Source organism: Melanotaenia boesemani, chromosome 14 (assembly GCF_017639745.1).
Source record: "Melanotaenia boesemani isolate fMelBoe1 chromosome 14, fMelBoe1.pri, whole genome shotgun sequence".
NCBI classification, from domain to species: Eukaryota; Metazoa; Chordata; class Actinopteri; order Atheriniformes; family Melanotaeniidae; genus Melanotaenia; species Melanotaenia boesemani.
In genome coordinates, this window is record NC_055695.1 from 33298794 (window position 1) to 33312830 (window position 14037).

The 14037-nt window shown below is 41.5% G+C and overlaps 1 protein-coding gene across 3 annotated transcripts in view; it reads left to right on the top strand.

The window, feature by feature from the left end:
• The first annotated feature begins 3523 nt into the window (after positions 1 to 3523).
• si:ch211-51h4.2 overlaps positions 3524 to 14037 on the top strand; it is a 153495-nt gene continuing 142981 nt past the window's right edge. For all 3 annotated transcript variants that reach the window (XM_042007008.1, XM_042007009.1, XM_042007010.1), the window contains exon 1: positions 3524 to 3673. In XM_042007008.1, coding sequence (XP_041862942.1) covers positions 3529 to 3673 — 145 coding nt within the window. In that variant the 5' untranslated portion in view covers positions 3524 to 3528. The remainder of the gene's footprint in view (positions 3674 to 14037) is intronic.

Genomic DNA, 14037 nt, shown 5'->3' on the forward strand with positions numbered 1-14037 from the left:
GCACATGTCTGGTGCAGGTGAGAGCACATGTCCTGTGCAGGTGAGCGCACATGTCCGGTACAGGTGAGAGCACGTGTCTGGTACAGGTGGTGAGAGCACATGTCCGGTACAGGTGAGAGCACATGTCCGGTACAGGTGAGAGCACGTGTCTGGTACAGGTGAGAGCACATGTCTGGTACAGGTGAGAGCACATGTCCGGTACAGGTGAGAGCACATGTCTGGTACAGGTGGTGAGAGAACATGCATGGTACAGGTGAGAGCACATTGTCCGGGACAGGTGAGAGCACATGTTCGGCACAGGTGGTGAGAGCACATGTCCGGTACAGGTGAGAGCACATGTCCGGTACAGGTGAGAGCACATGTCCGGTACAGGTGAGAGCACGTGTCTGGTACAGGTGAGAGCACATGTCCGGTACAGGTGAGAGCACATGTCTGGTACAGGTGGTGAGAGAACATGCATGGTACAGGTGAGAGCACATTGTCCGGGACAGGTGAGAGCACTGTCTAATGTAGGTCCAGATGGGAGTAGGCTTGCTGCGGCATCATTTTCCCATCGAGTCCATGCCCATCTAGATAAAGCAGAGATAATGTGACAGTCAGGTTTGCCCAGGGTTCCTCAAAGGTCATTGTCCTTTAGGGTTTAGATGCTTCCCTGTCCCAACACACCTGACTTTGATGTATTCCTCTAATGAAGAGTCTGCGGACTCCGCTTGTAGCTTTCCATCCACATGTTTAGTGGGGGGTGTTACATGGCTTGTGGAAGATCAAATTCGATTGTACTTATAGAAAATTAACATGGAAAAAGCTTCACTGTAAATTAATACTCATTTCAGGCTGTTATAAGTTGGTTTTAAAATTCCCTTTACATGTGGCAAGTCACCTTGAGTGGAGTAAACATGAAGGAAATATGAATGAGTCATAATTATGAAGGTGTTAAATACAAAAAAGGTTGTTAAGTGAACACTTTCAAGTTTCATTTATCCTCAGCTCAAATATGAAGGACAACACACACACAAACACACACACACAAAATCAGCATCATACTGGGATGGACAGCCGTAATGCTATGGCTTCAAGGAAGAACTCCAGAGCTGCAGATGCCTTGTTGTTGCTAGCTGTGTTCAGGTTCTGGATCTACGCCGCTCAAGCTGGTTGGTTCCGAGTTAAATTGCTGCCATTCCTGCTTATGCTAAATTACAGTGACTTGAAGAACAGAAAGTTAAGAATAAAAGAAATGAAAGGGAACACAAACCTGTCTTGAAAAGCCATCAACACCACCGTATCTGTGCAGTTACAGACAGACACAGATAGATAGACAGAGTACTGTGTAACACTGAATCCATTAAGTAAATGCACAGAGGTATACAGCATCTGCGTGGCCAAGATTTGGACTTCTACCATATATTTCTGACCCACATTCTTGACTGTTGATACCAAGCTGTCAAGCTCATCATCTGACACTGGGCTGTAGGTATCTTTTATTCTCTCATTCTACGGTGGATCGTTTCCACTGACACACCAACAGTCTGGGAAATACGAGACACAGAAAGGTCCACCTCCATTAGGTCTGAAGGTGGTTGTTAGAAATACTAAGCCGGGGTGCCCCCATGCACTAGCTATCCTGTCGACTATACTGGCTGGCCTTCTGTCCATTTCAGATTGCATGAGGGCAATAAGCCACTCCAGACCTTCAAGTACCTAGAAAAAACATTTATACACAAAAATATTTTAACTGAGCATGCAGGCAGGCCAGCCAGTAAGGAGTTGCAGTAGTCAATGCGTGAAATGACCAGAGCCTGGACCAGGAGCTGGGTCGTGTGTTCAGTCAGGTAGGGTCTGATCCTCCTGATGTTGTAGAGAGCAAATCGGCAAGACCGAGCAACCGAGGCAACATGGTCCTTAAAGGTCAGCTGGTTGTCTACCATGACACCAAGATTCCTGGTAGATGACGTAGGCACAAGTGTGATAGAGTCAAGCTGCACGCTTATCTGTGGCGGTAAAGAAGGATCCATCCACCCATCCATCCATCCATCCATCCCGCTTATGCTGGGCTTACACCAAATGATTTTCACAATTGCAGACTAAAAACTGAAAGTCTTTAGGAAATCTTAGGAGCCTTGCTGGAGGCCAAACACCATGACCGGACACACACTTTGACGGTCCAACAGCAGCTCCGGTCGGATGAGGAAAGACATCCAGGGTTTAAATTAAAAAAAAAAAAAAAAAAATACACTGAGACCCCCTGACCGGTTAAACACGTCATGTTTTCATGGTTCAGCAGTGCAAATCTGCACCACGGCTTTTATTTTGAAAAGTACAGGAAGCTTTTACACTGCTCCAGTGTCTGATTTCCTGTCTGCCCCTATCTGAACTGCGTGAGTGACGCTTTTTGGGTGTGTGAAGCGTCAATTTAGCGAAGCGCCACGACAATGCGCTTCTGGGGCACTTCTGATACGCTGCGGTGCACCCGGTATAAAACAAACCATTGACTAAAATGGTTGCGAATAGCAGCGGAGGCCGCGGCGCAGCCGCAACGTGCCGCACACACACCCGGTCTAATCCCGCCTTAACACTCTGTAGCGGTGCAGGAGGACAGGAATCTATCTGCTCTCTGATTGGACAGTTTGATTTGTCACCATCCAATCAGATAGAAGTACAAAGACATGGACAGAATTCACAACAACAACTTCAGAGCCTTGCACACAATTTGGTGCTTTGCATCAGTGAACATGGTGTTTGCAAAAGAACTTTCTTTTTTATTTCACAAATCTTTTGTTTTTTAACCAATTAGGTTTCTGCAGATTCGCAAACTTTAAATTTCCAGGCAGACTGTGTTTACAGGGAGATGAGCTTGATTTACAGATACAAACTGAAATTATTTGCAAATATTCATTTACAACTGCAAATTCTTTCTGACTTCATATTGAGCTTACAGGCCCCCTTAGTGAGAAACTCTGACCAAGTTCACTAGTGCTGCTTGACATTGCTGTTATAGATGTGCCAGATACCAGTGCTGTCAGTTGCAGTTAAATTAGTTGCTAACTGCTGGTTTTTATCTGACCATGACCATCTTGGCATCGCCAGGAAATCTCTCTCTTGTGAAACTAGTACAAATGTTTGTGATTTGCTGAGTTAAGGAGAAAAATCAACTTGTAATCTCTAGATAATGGAATAAAAATACATAAACGCAGTGATGGCCGCTTTTCAGTTTCTGATTTCTTGGATGATATTAATATTTTCTGGAGGAAAAAAGTCTATTTTTGACCCGATAAGCTTTAATGAGCTTTTCTGGTGAGTGTTTTCTACCTGCTGCTGATGTTGAGTGCTTCCTCTCTAGGCTACATTTCATCTAAGTATTACCCGTTGTCAGCATAATGAAGAAATGAAACTGGCTCATGACCATCCTCTCAACACAGGAAGCATTAACGGGCGCGCGCATCCTCTCTGGGAGGTAGGTCGCGTTCACGTTCACGGATAGGGGAGGGCGAGAGCAGAACACGGAGTGAAAGGGGAGGTGGAGGGATAAAAATGATGGCGACCGATGCAGAGGAGATAAGAACGCACACAAAGCCCTTTCCCGTCCCCGACAACAGCCTCAGCGCTCTGTCCATCAAACTCACGCGGAAAAACCAGGACAGACACTGGAGGTTGCGGTGTATTTATCTGCAGTGCTGTGAGTAACCACACACACCAGGACACACACCATGACCGGACACACACTATGACCGTCCAACAGCAGCTCAACAGACATCCCGCGTTTAAATAGAAGAAATGATGAAAAACCTGATTATTAACGAGGTTTGTCACACACCAGCCCTGCGACCTGCTCCTGCGAGGGGGGGTATTTATTGTTTATCTCCCACCAAGTATAAATAAATAAACAGCTCGAGCCCATGCAGTATTAAAGTTACATTTACCGCAAAATGAATAAATTAATGAATTAATTACAAAAAAATCTTTATTACAGTTTAATCTGCTATGATTTTATCAAAGTAACTTTACTTTTTTCTATTAAAATGTTGTGTAATATTTAAAGTAGCAAGCATGCAAATTAAGTTCTCAAATAAGTTGCTGTAAATATGTTTAATTTACATATCATGTTTAAAACCAGGATAAAGTGTTTTACATGTAAACAGGAAAATAAGCAAGAAACAAGAAGATGGAAAAAACTTTTGTTAAGTCAGACAGAAACTTTTAGAAAAGGAAATAAATCATCAGATTTAAGTTGGAAAACCTTTGAAAACCCAAGAGCCTGAACATCCCAAACTGAGGAAAACTGGTCCACAGACTGGGATCCAGGACTTCCAGGAGTTCTACCGGGATCGGAGGACTGCAGGGTTCTGTCAGGGATAACAGGAGCTGCCAGACTGTCAGGTTTTATCAGAAGGAGTTGGAACTGAATCTGGGATTAGACTGGAGTCCAGTATGGAAACATGAGAACCGGGAATTTTTTTTATTGTTTGTTTGTTTTTAAACCAAAACATGTGAACAGGTGACAGATTTTTGACTCAGACAGGCATCCAAACATAAATTACCGTTCCTACTTGCTTGGAAAGAGGTACATCGCATTGTTTTGCCATGTTTGTTGTTGTCGTGGTGTAGTTTCCCTTTAATCCAGATGTTGTTCTGTAGCTTCTGTAAATGAAGGCTGGAAAGATGGAGGGCAGCCACCTCTTCCTTCCATTGTGCAGGACTGCGATCAACAGCACCAGCATAGAAAAACTGACAGTGATATGTCACTCATGCTTCAGTGGCTCTCACAGTGATGCTGGATGGCACATCCCTGATTCACAGCAACACTGTCCAAAACACTGGAAACGTGATGTATCAGGCGGATTCATGTACAAATCCATACATCCAGTACAAGTACACTAGAGGCAGAATTTTTATTAACACAAAGTGAAATGTTCTTCACTGATATGGTGGCTAGTATACAGTTTTCCCACTTTTAATATATTCTTTTTCTATATGTATTGTGCATCAGATTTAAGTTTATGCAAACTGTCTCAGAAAGTTATATCCTGGGAATGAGCAAAGTAATGAGTAAAGTAGTCCTGGGAATGAATAATGTAATGTGTGTGTGTGTGTGTGTATATATATATATATATCATTAACAAAATTATTTTTTGCTTATATTTACAATTTGCAGGGCTCCAGACTAACTTCTTTTACGAGGAGCACAGCATCACCTAACTTAAATTTTTAAGAGCGCAAGCAGAAAATTTAGGGGCCACACTGAAATCACTTTGCACAGCAAAAATTCACATTTCCTCTCGTTTTCACTGTATTAGTGATAAATACTTTAACAACAAATTCAGAAATTATAATGTTTACAATTCACATTTTTTGTGCAGCAGTTGACATAAAAAAAAACATCTAACTGGCCGCACTAATACAAAACAAGTAGACGTAGAACTTGTCAAATCAAATCAAATTAGATTACATTTGAATTGATTTTTACTTTGTAGTCGAAGCAGAAAACTTTGTCCCCATCTTCCCCCACAGGACATGGTACGACTGGTCCATGTAGTTCCTGGTAATAAACAGCTTCAGGGACTGATGCTCCTCCAGACACTGTTCCCACTCCTCAGTAAGAACAGCAGCTATTGGCTGTCCTACAAGTCACTAATTAGCATCATCAGCCTGGTACATATAAACGTAATGGATGCTGTTATAAAGAGGGATGTAGAGGGAAAGACAGAAATTTATATAAAGACGACTTAAAAATGTTTAGAACAGCAAATAAATAAAATTAAATAAATAAAATAATAATTCAGTCAATATTTTCTTTAATTTTTAGTTCGTTTTTTTTTTAAGATTATTTTGTTTTTTAATTAGGAGTCTAGAACATGTCACAACACTTAACTTTTTAAGTTAAGTGTTGTCCTGAATCACCCAACCTGTTGGTTAATTCAGGACAACTTGTGTTTCCATCAGAGTAAAACGTGGCTCTGCATCAGATGCTAGCGGTCTTGGGTTGATCATGTTTCTATCAGATTGTTTACCAAGTTCTTCCATGTCATTTCTCCCATCCTGAGCCGCCTATCGCCTCACACCTGCTTTGGTTTTTTACCTGCGATGCCCTGCTCTAAACCCACAATGCACTTTGTTTTGTAGTCTGCTTCCTGTATTTGGTCCACTTGAAACGGACCGAGACCTGCATTTGTAGGCAGACCGAGTCCACTTCTTTGATTCGAATCCGAATTCATTTTGCATTCAGTACCCCAAATGAGGCGGACTTTCCAAGTATCAAAAAGGCTGGTGTGATTTTGCACTAAGTCCTATACATCTACTTTATGTTTCTAAAAGAAAAATAAATCTGAAAACATCCTCATCCTGGTACTGAAGAGCACTTCCACTGACAAATCTAACAACTAGGGGACAGGAGATAACAAAGTACACGCAAAACAAACAAACAAAAAAAGGAAAAAACAGAACGTTACCTGGATGGTACAAACTGAAAAGGAACCAAGAAATTATAAAACTAAACTTTAATAACTAGGAGGAGGCAACAAAATAAAAAAAAAACATGAGGCAAAGTGACTGAATCCAAAGCTGACGAACCCTGACGGGACCAGAGGCTTCAGCAGGTCACACGAGTCAGTTCGAGTTATTGCCTGAAAAATTCTTCATGTTTCAGTTGCAATGAGGCAGTTTTAAGAAGTTTATTTATATTATTCTCTGCTGTTGCTGCAGGATATTACGTGTTTATCATTCATCTGCTTCGGTGTTTGATGTTGTTAATGTTGGTATAAACGGGAGACCTCCATCACCGTCTTCATATCTGCTGTTATGGTCTTTGTTTATTCTAAATAATTATAATGGAACTGCATCTGTTATTTAAATGCTGTGAAGTTGTAGGCTTTGTCCCATTTAACTGAAAATATATAATAAATACTTACAGATCATCTTAGACAGAGAAAGAGTGATACTAGAAATCCTGATTTGTATTTAAAATATCGATGATTAAGTTAATCTAATTATAAGAAACCAAACTATGAATAATATTTGAATATGTGCAGCCTTCATAGCTTACCTGCCAAACAGAAGAGCTTCTTGCATCCTTTTCACTGAAACCAGTTTCAGACTGGCTAGAAGTAGGTCAGTTAATCACAGAAGGACAGGGATGATTGGCTGATCAGTTAGTCATTACGGGCAGATCAATAAGAGCTTTTTGTGCTATCCATGTTTACAGATCAGTGGTTTAAAATCAGGCTTAAACATAGAATTCTGTTCATTCATCAACTGAATTTGATTGGCCCCATAATGCTGAACAAACTTAAACTGAGGTTTTTTATGTGAATTTATTCTCATATATCAGCCTCTACTTGGTTGGTGGTCATTTTCTGGGCTTTACATGCTGGTAGGAGACATGACATGTCGGGGACTGGCGTCATGTTTTACCCACTTTCAGAAGCTGAAAAGTGTCAGTGGTTTGCATGGAGCCACACACTGAAAAGGCATAAATGGAGATATATTTTTAAATTTCTGGGGACCCTTTGACTATGCTGGCTGGTAATTAGTTGTGCTGTAACAATTTAATTTTCATTTCTGGACAATGTGGCGCAAACAGAGCGTCTTTCTTATCGTTTAAATAGTTGGTTCAGATATGTTACATCTGATGATTAGACAGGTGGAGAACCAGTATAAACGTATTCATTTTAGAAGACATTGTTAAAGACACGTTAAAAATATTAGTATCATTTCACATTTATTTCCTTTAAATAAGGGAAATACCAATAGATGAAAGAAATAGATGGCAATACACATCTAATAAAAATAAAAACCTGTAACTGTGAAAATATCTAAAATTTACATTTTTTAAAAGAAATGTACATTTCATCTGGTTAAATCTGTTGACTCCAGTATAAGTGAAAACTCCAACAAACAGCATTCTGCCTCCACACAGACATGTGGAGGCAGAGGAGAGGTGATTCCTCCTGGATGAAGCTGCAGCTAGCTTCAGGTTTAGCTCCCTTCACTTAACCTAGCAGCTAGCAGCAGCTAGCATCAGGTTTAGCTCCCTTCAAGTAACCCAGCAGCTAGCAGCAGCTAGCGTCAGGCTTAGCTCCCTTCACTTAACCCAGCAGCTAGCAGCAGCTAGCGTCAGGTTTAGCTCCCTTCAAGTAACCCAGCAGCTAGCAGCAGCTAGCGTCAGGTTTAGCTCCCTTCAAGTAACCCAGCAGCCAGCAACAGCTGGCGTCAGGTTTAGCTACCTTCACTTAACCCAGCAGCTAGCAGCAGCTAGCGTCAGGCTTGGCTCCCTTCACTTAACCCAGCAGCTAGCAGCAGCTAGCTTCGGGGTTAGTTTCTTTCTCTCGACCCAGCATTGGTGAAGCAGACATAGACTCTGCTGGAACTAGCAGAGCTGTGTGGTATATGTGCTAAAGCTGGTAGCAAAACATTCACTGCTAAACAAGAAGTTTCTCACAGCGACTTCCTCTGCTCCGATGTTCCCCCCTTCCCTCCCCTATGCTGTGCGTCTCTCCTTCTCTCCAACTCGACCATTCTTAAATGGGCCATCCTGTTCTTTGAAAACAGCAGGGTAGTGTAAAACGCCAAACCAACATACTTTACCCTCAGTGAGCTGGTATATGGAATATTACCTTACTGATGGAGTGGAAACAGAATAAAGAGGATTTCTGCGGCAACTCACTTATTCTTATAGTCCACTTTGTTCTACAGACTTCAGCCTGTAGCTTCTAATGAGTCTGCCTTTCCAGTGTACAGATATTAAAGCAAATGAGCATCTGTAGCCCAGAGGTCAGTAAGGGGAAAGTTTTCCGCATCCAAAAATGGAATGAAGTGGTAGACGACTCCCAATTTCAGCAGCAGCTGTTCGTGTGCCTTTGAGCTAAGAACTGTGCACCATTTTCATTAAAGCTCATCAGTAACTAACAGCTGGTGATTTGCTTCCAAAGGGCATTAACTAGCTTCCAACCAGCTCTGCTCCGATTTGCTCTGCACTGCAGAATCTGGATGTTCATCGACACAAAATGTCTGTTGTGTGTTTGTTTCTCAGCGAAGAAAAGCACAGGTGTAAAATATAAAGATGATTATGTGGTGTTGTGCAGTGACTGATAAGAAAAATAAATAAGAGTTGTCTTTCCAAAGTGAACAGATTCAGATATCTTCCAGCTTTAATGCTACCCAGGCCTTAACTGGGAACAGCCAGACTATGTCAGCTATACTGGGGCTTAAATGATAATTAAAAGTTGCACCACCGCCTTGCCATATGTCTGCTCCCCCGTCTTGGGCATGCTCTTATCCATCTTGCTGCTGCTTCTCCTCACATTAACATATAGCTAAAACCCTGAATAACATTCAGCACCATGAGGGGACTTCATGGTCAAAGATCCTGTTTTCAAAATTAATAATTTTGTGGGCATTTCAGTTTCCAGTAGAGTTGAAATTCCAGGGCAAAGTAAAGTGGGTAAATGTGAGCCTACATGAAAGGTGTAGTGGGACTCTGGGAGGAGGTGAGGGCGCCTCCATCTACAAAGCTTTGCAGTCTCCTGGATTCTGAGTAATGGTTTATGGATCAATGTTGCTACTGAAATGGGGAAAAAGCCTACTGTTCCCACTTTTCCCCATGTGTAGAGAAAACCAGCTCAAGTCATAGAACTTCATTTAAATTTTTGATGAAGGAGAGGCTTTGTGGATTCCTCCTGTTCCTCCATTAGATTTGTTCAGGCAGCACAAGACGGAGCCTCATCTGTGAGAGTTGGCAACTGTGAATATTTCATCTTCATCTTCATTATGTATGTTTGAGTCCAGCAGGCCATTTTTACATCTTGCTGGTAAAAGTGGAATCTTTCTTTCCTGTTTTATTTTTGAGCTCTTCATTTTGCAGAGGTAAGGTGAACCTTTTCTTTTAGGGATTATAGATCAGTGGTCATCTCATCATCCTAATGGCCAAAGGGCACCTTACATCTGCTATATGAAGGAGTTGATTTTAGGCTTAAATTTCTCTTTTGAAGCTTCTTACCTGCATAAATGATGATACTGGTCATTTATCCAGCAGCTATCCTTGTAAAATGGTTATATATTCATGGATTCTGGATTTCTCATTTACAGGAGACAGAAATGTCATTTTTAAAATGTTTGTAGCAGTGAAGAAGTATTACTCAAAACGGGATAAACATCATCGCAAATGTCATGGGACTGTCTAAGGTCAGGCCAGCCACCTCTGAAGCTGATCTTCATATTAAAGTCATGAGTCGTGTCCAACTTATTTTTTACAGCTTACACCTCCCGGCTTTATTTGTCATCACTACTGTGTGATTCGCATTTCATTCCAGATGTCTTATTTTTCTTTGAAAAAAGCTCAGTGGTGGCCTGTTTCCTGGAGCTTAATGTATTCCTTGATTTTTTCCCTTTAAAAGAATGAATAGCTTTGTGAAAGATTTCAACAAACACACACAAATGAAATTTCAACCCACACAGTTAAAACTGGTCTGAAGCTCATTGGTGAGGTGAGGTAAATAAATGAAATCTGATCCATTGTTTTCTTGTCAGTGTTTAATATCTGGTGTAGACAGTTGGGAGTGAAGCATCTGGAAATGTGACATGGACCTTTTCAGAGTGGAAGAGTCTGAGATGCTCCTGGTTGTGTTGCTGCTGCTTCGAGATGATGGTAGAAAGGTTTGCTTTTTGGTGGAGTCAAACTAAATAATGAGGATTTTCCAGCATTGTACATTGTTATTTAGTTGCTCTGTGGGGCCTGAAAACCATCCAGATGGATGCAACTATAAATAGGCCCTCAGGATATATTAGATGTGTCAGCTGTTCAGTGTCTGATAGATAAATCTGTCATGTAAAATGTGGTTTGTGAGGAAGAAACATCAAACTGCAACATGTCTGAAAATGAAAATGCTCTTTATCTGCTGAGGTTACTTGTTCCGGTTTCTTCTCACTCTGATGATTTCTCTGCCAAACAGAAGGAATCGAGCAGTTGTTTGTCACGGCTCAGCAGACCTGAGAACACGGACAAGATTATGAAGACACGTCTGATTACTGTCACTGTGTGTCCCTCAGACAGCTTTATGTGGGTACTGAAAGAGCAGAAGAGAGAATGGATAAATGAAACATAAAGTATGATTAGGCTGATTTAAAAGGACAGCTTATCATTAGAGATGATGGCAGGTCCTCAGAGAACATGTGATGGATTGGGGGGTGATCGAAAGGTGATCTACCTCGTCAATACTGTCATCAGCTTGTGGTTAAAATGGCTTGTTGTGCTGTCGTCACAGCCTGCGTGTGGAAATAAAGGAACCTACAGCATGCAACTTTATTTGTTTGTTTGTTTACAAAGCAAACTTGTTCCACTGCCGATGGCTTCCTAAGAAATTTACCTGCATAACACCTCTATTAAACACCTGGAAACCTGCTCAGGTTCACTTTTACCCTCTTCTGTAGCACAGTTCCTTTCTTACAGGAGGAGATGACATTTACATGTTCTACCATGTTCTACCGTGTTCTACCATGTTCTACCATGTTCTACCATGTTCTACCGTGTTCTACCATGTTCTACCGTGTTCTACCGTGTTCTACCGTGTTCTGCCGTGTTCTACCGTTTTACCATGCTCTACCGTGTTCTACCGTGTTCTACCATGTTCTACCGTATTCTACCATGTTCTACCATGTTCTACCGTGTTCTACCATGTTCTACCGTGTTCTGCCGTGTTCTACCATGTTCTACCGTGTTCTACCGTGTTCTACCATGTTCTACCGTGTTCTGCCGTGTTCTACCATGTTCTACCATGTTCTACCGTGTTCTACCATGTTCTACCGTGTTCTACCATGTTCTACCGTGTTCTGCCGTGTTCTACCATGTTCTACCATGTTCTACCGTATTCTACCATGTTCTGCCGTGTTCTGCTGTGTTCTACCATGTTCTACCATGTTCTACCGTGTTCTACCGTGTTCTACCATGTTCTACCATGTTCTACCGTATTCTACCATGTTCTACCGTATTCTACCATGTTCTACCATGTTCTGCTGTGTTCTACCATGTTCTACCATGTTCTGCCGTGTTCTGTTGTGTTCCAGGAATTTACTGAGACACAGTACCACGTATCTTAATTCTGACACGTCTCACATGTCTCCGCAGTCATTTATGGTGAACGGGATGTTTTCAGTCATGGTTAATCATTGAACTGGATTTTCTTCTTCTTTTATCTTGGTCAGTGGTAGTTTATGGGAATATTGCCCCCTAGTGAGCATTTTTTTATAACTGTGTGACATTGTCCAGGAGGTTATAAAGTAATTTATATATTTTAGAGAACATAACTGATTATATTTGAATTAATTTTTCAGTTTAATACCTTTGAAGAAATTTCCATATTTACTCAGGTTAACAGACTCCCCCAAATAAATCAGGAATTTTCCTCAAGATGTAGAACATGTTATTTATAACGCGTGTAAAATATTATACACAGCAGCACAGGGAACAGGATCCATTTAGCATAAATCAGCATTTCATCAGTTTGTGTAATGATGGGGTACGGAGGTAGCTGTGTGGTCACATATGCAGATGCAGGGGACCAGTTGGATGTCACATGCTGGCAGAGTTGAACAGAAGGAGCTCAGAAAGGACGCATCCAGCTTGGACAAATGTGCTTCCTTCTATGGATGGGAGAAAAGTTAAAAGCAGATTTAGCTGCAGAGGAGAAAGTTTAGCTTGTACCCCTCAGTGTTACCATTGCTCCTCTGGACTAACTCTGACCTTGATGGTGTCAGTCTACATCTTGACTATTTTGATTCTACACCAGGACTATTCAGTTTGGTCCCATGAGGGCTACAGTCCTGCAGGTTTTAGATGTTTCCCTGCTTCAAAATACCTGACTCAACTAAAAAGTCATTGTGGAGAAATTCATAGGCTGTAATTTGAGTCAGGTGTTTTGGAGCAGGGAACCATTGAAAACCTGCAGGACTATGGCCCCTGTGGATCAAATTGAACTGACTCTTCTATACAGTTATAGCAAGTAATACTACAACACAGTTAAAGTCTTATATGTTCTGATTGTGGACACATGTTCACTAATGGGGAGCTGCATCAACAATGATGGATTTTTGTCGTATCAGATATTAAAATAAATCCATTCTAGTTTACTTCCTGCTTATGTACCCTGCTGACGCTTTGCTGCTTCACTCTCCCCTCCGCTTGCATTTTTGGGCCAATATTTTTATTTTTCGACTCAAGAAATTTATGAGCAGCGGCTGCTGGATACTCATTAATCACTGGGACTGTATTTTGTGGTAGATTTGGTTGGATACTATTATTTTTTAAGACTCTTACAATATTGTCAGTGTCACATCAGCGTGGCCTACAAATAGCAGAAGTATTATGTACAGTTACCCAGGAGCTAAAGCTAACTAGCTGCAAGATGCCTCCCTTCTCTACAGATGACTATTACAAACTTCTACAAAGATTCAACAGCTCGAGGTGAATGTGGAAGTAAATGGATTGTGTGTAAACGAAACAACCTTGCCTTAAATATAAAAAAAAAAAAAAAAACAGCAGGCAAGATCTTGCTAACACACAGCTAATTAGCTAATTAGAGTCCAAAACAACCCGATAAGACAGAGTCTAGAGGAAACCTTGAGAAAAAAGAAAACATCTCATCCTCCTGAAGAAACCCCCAAAACTTCATGCGAGGACCCACCCCATTCATCTCATCATACTCCATCCAGGTCACCCTCCCTCTCCCCATCTTCCCCACTCTCCTGGACTTCACCTCCCAGATGACGGAGCTGGTCACTATTGTGATCAAACTGACCCCATGCCCCAATCACATCTTTTCACCCCGAAACATCCCATGGATATGTGCTGGATCCAGGTTGCAGCTATGTGGGTACTCTCTCCAGGACAAGGCGGGGCCCAAAATAAAAGTAGTTTCCTTTTGCCCTGTTTTAATAGGCAACAAAAAAGACTGATGAATGTTCAGCGAGCCAGATTCACCCAATACATTCTATAAATTTATCACATCTTGTGTTCATTCCTCATCAGACTCAGCCTGCCCAGAACAACACCTG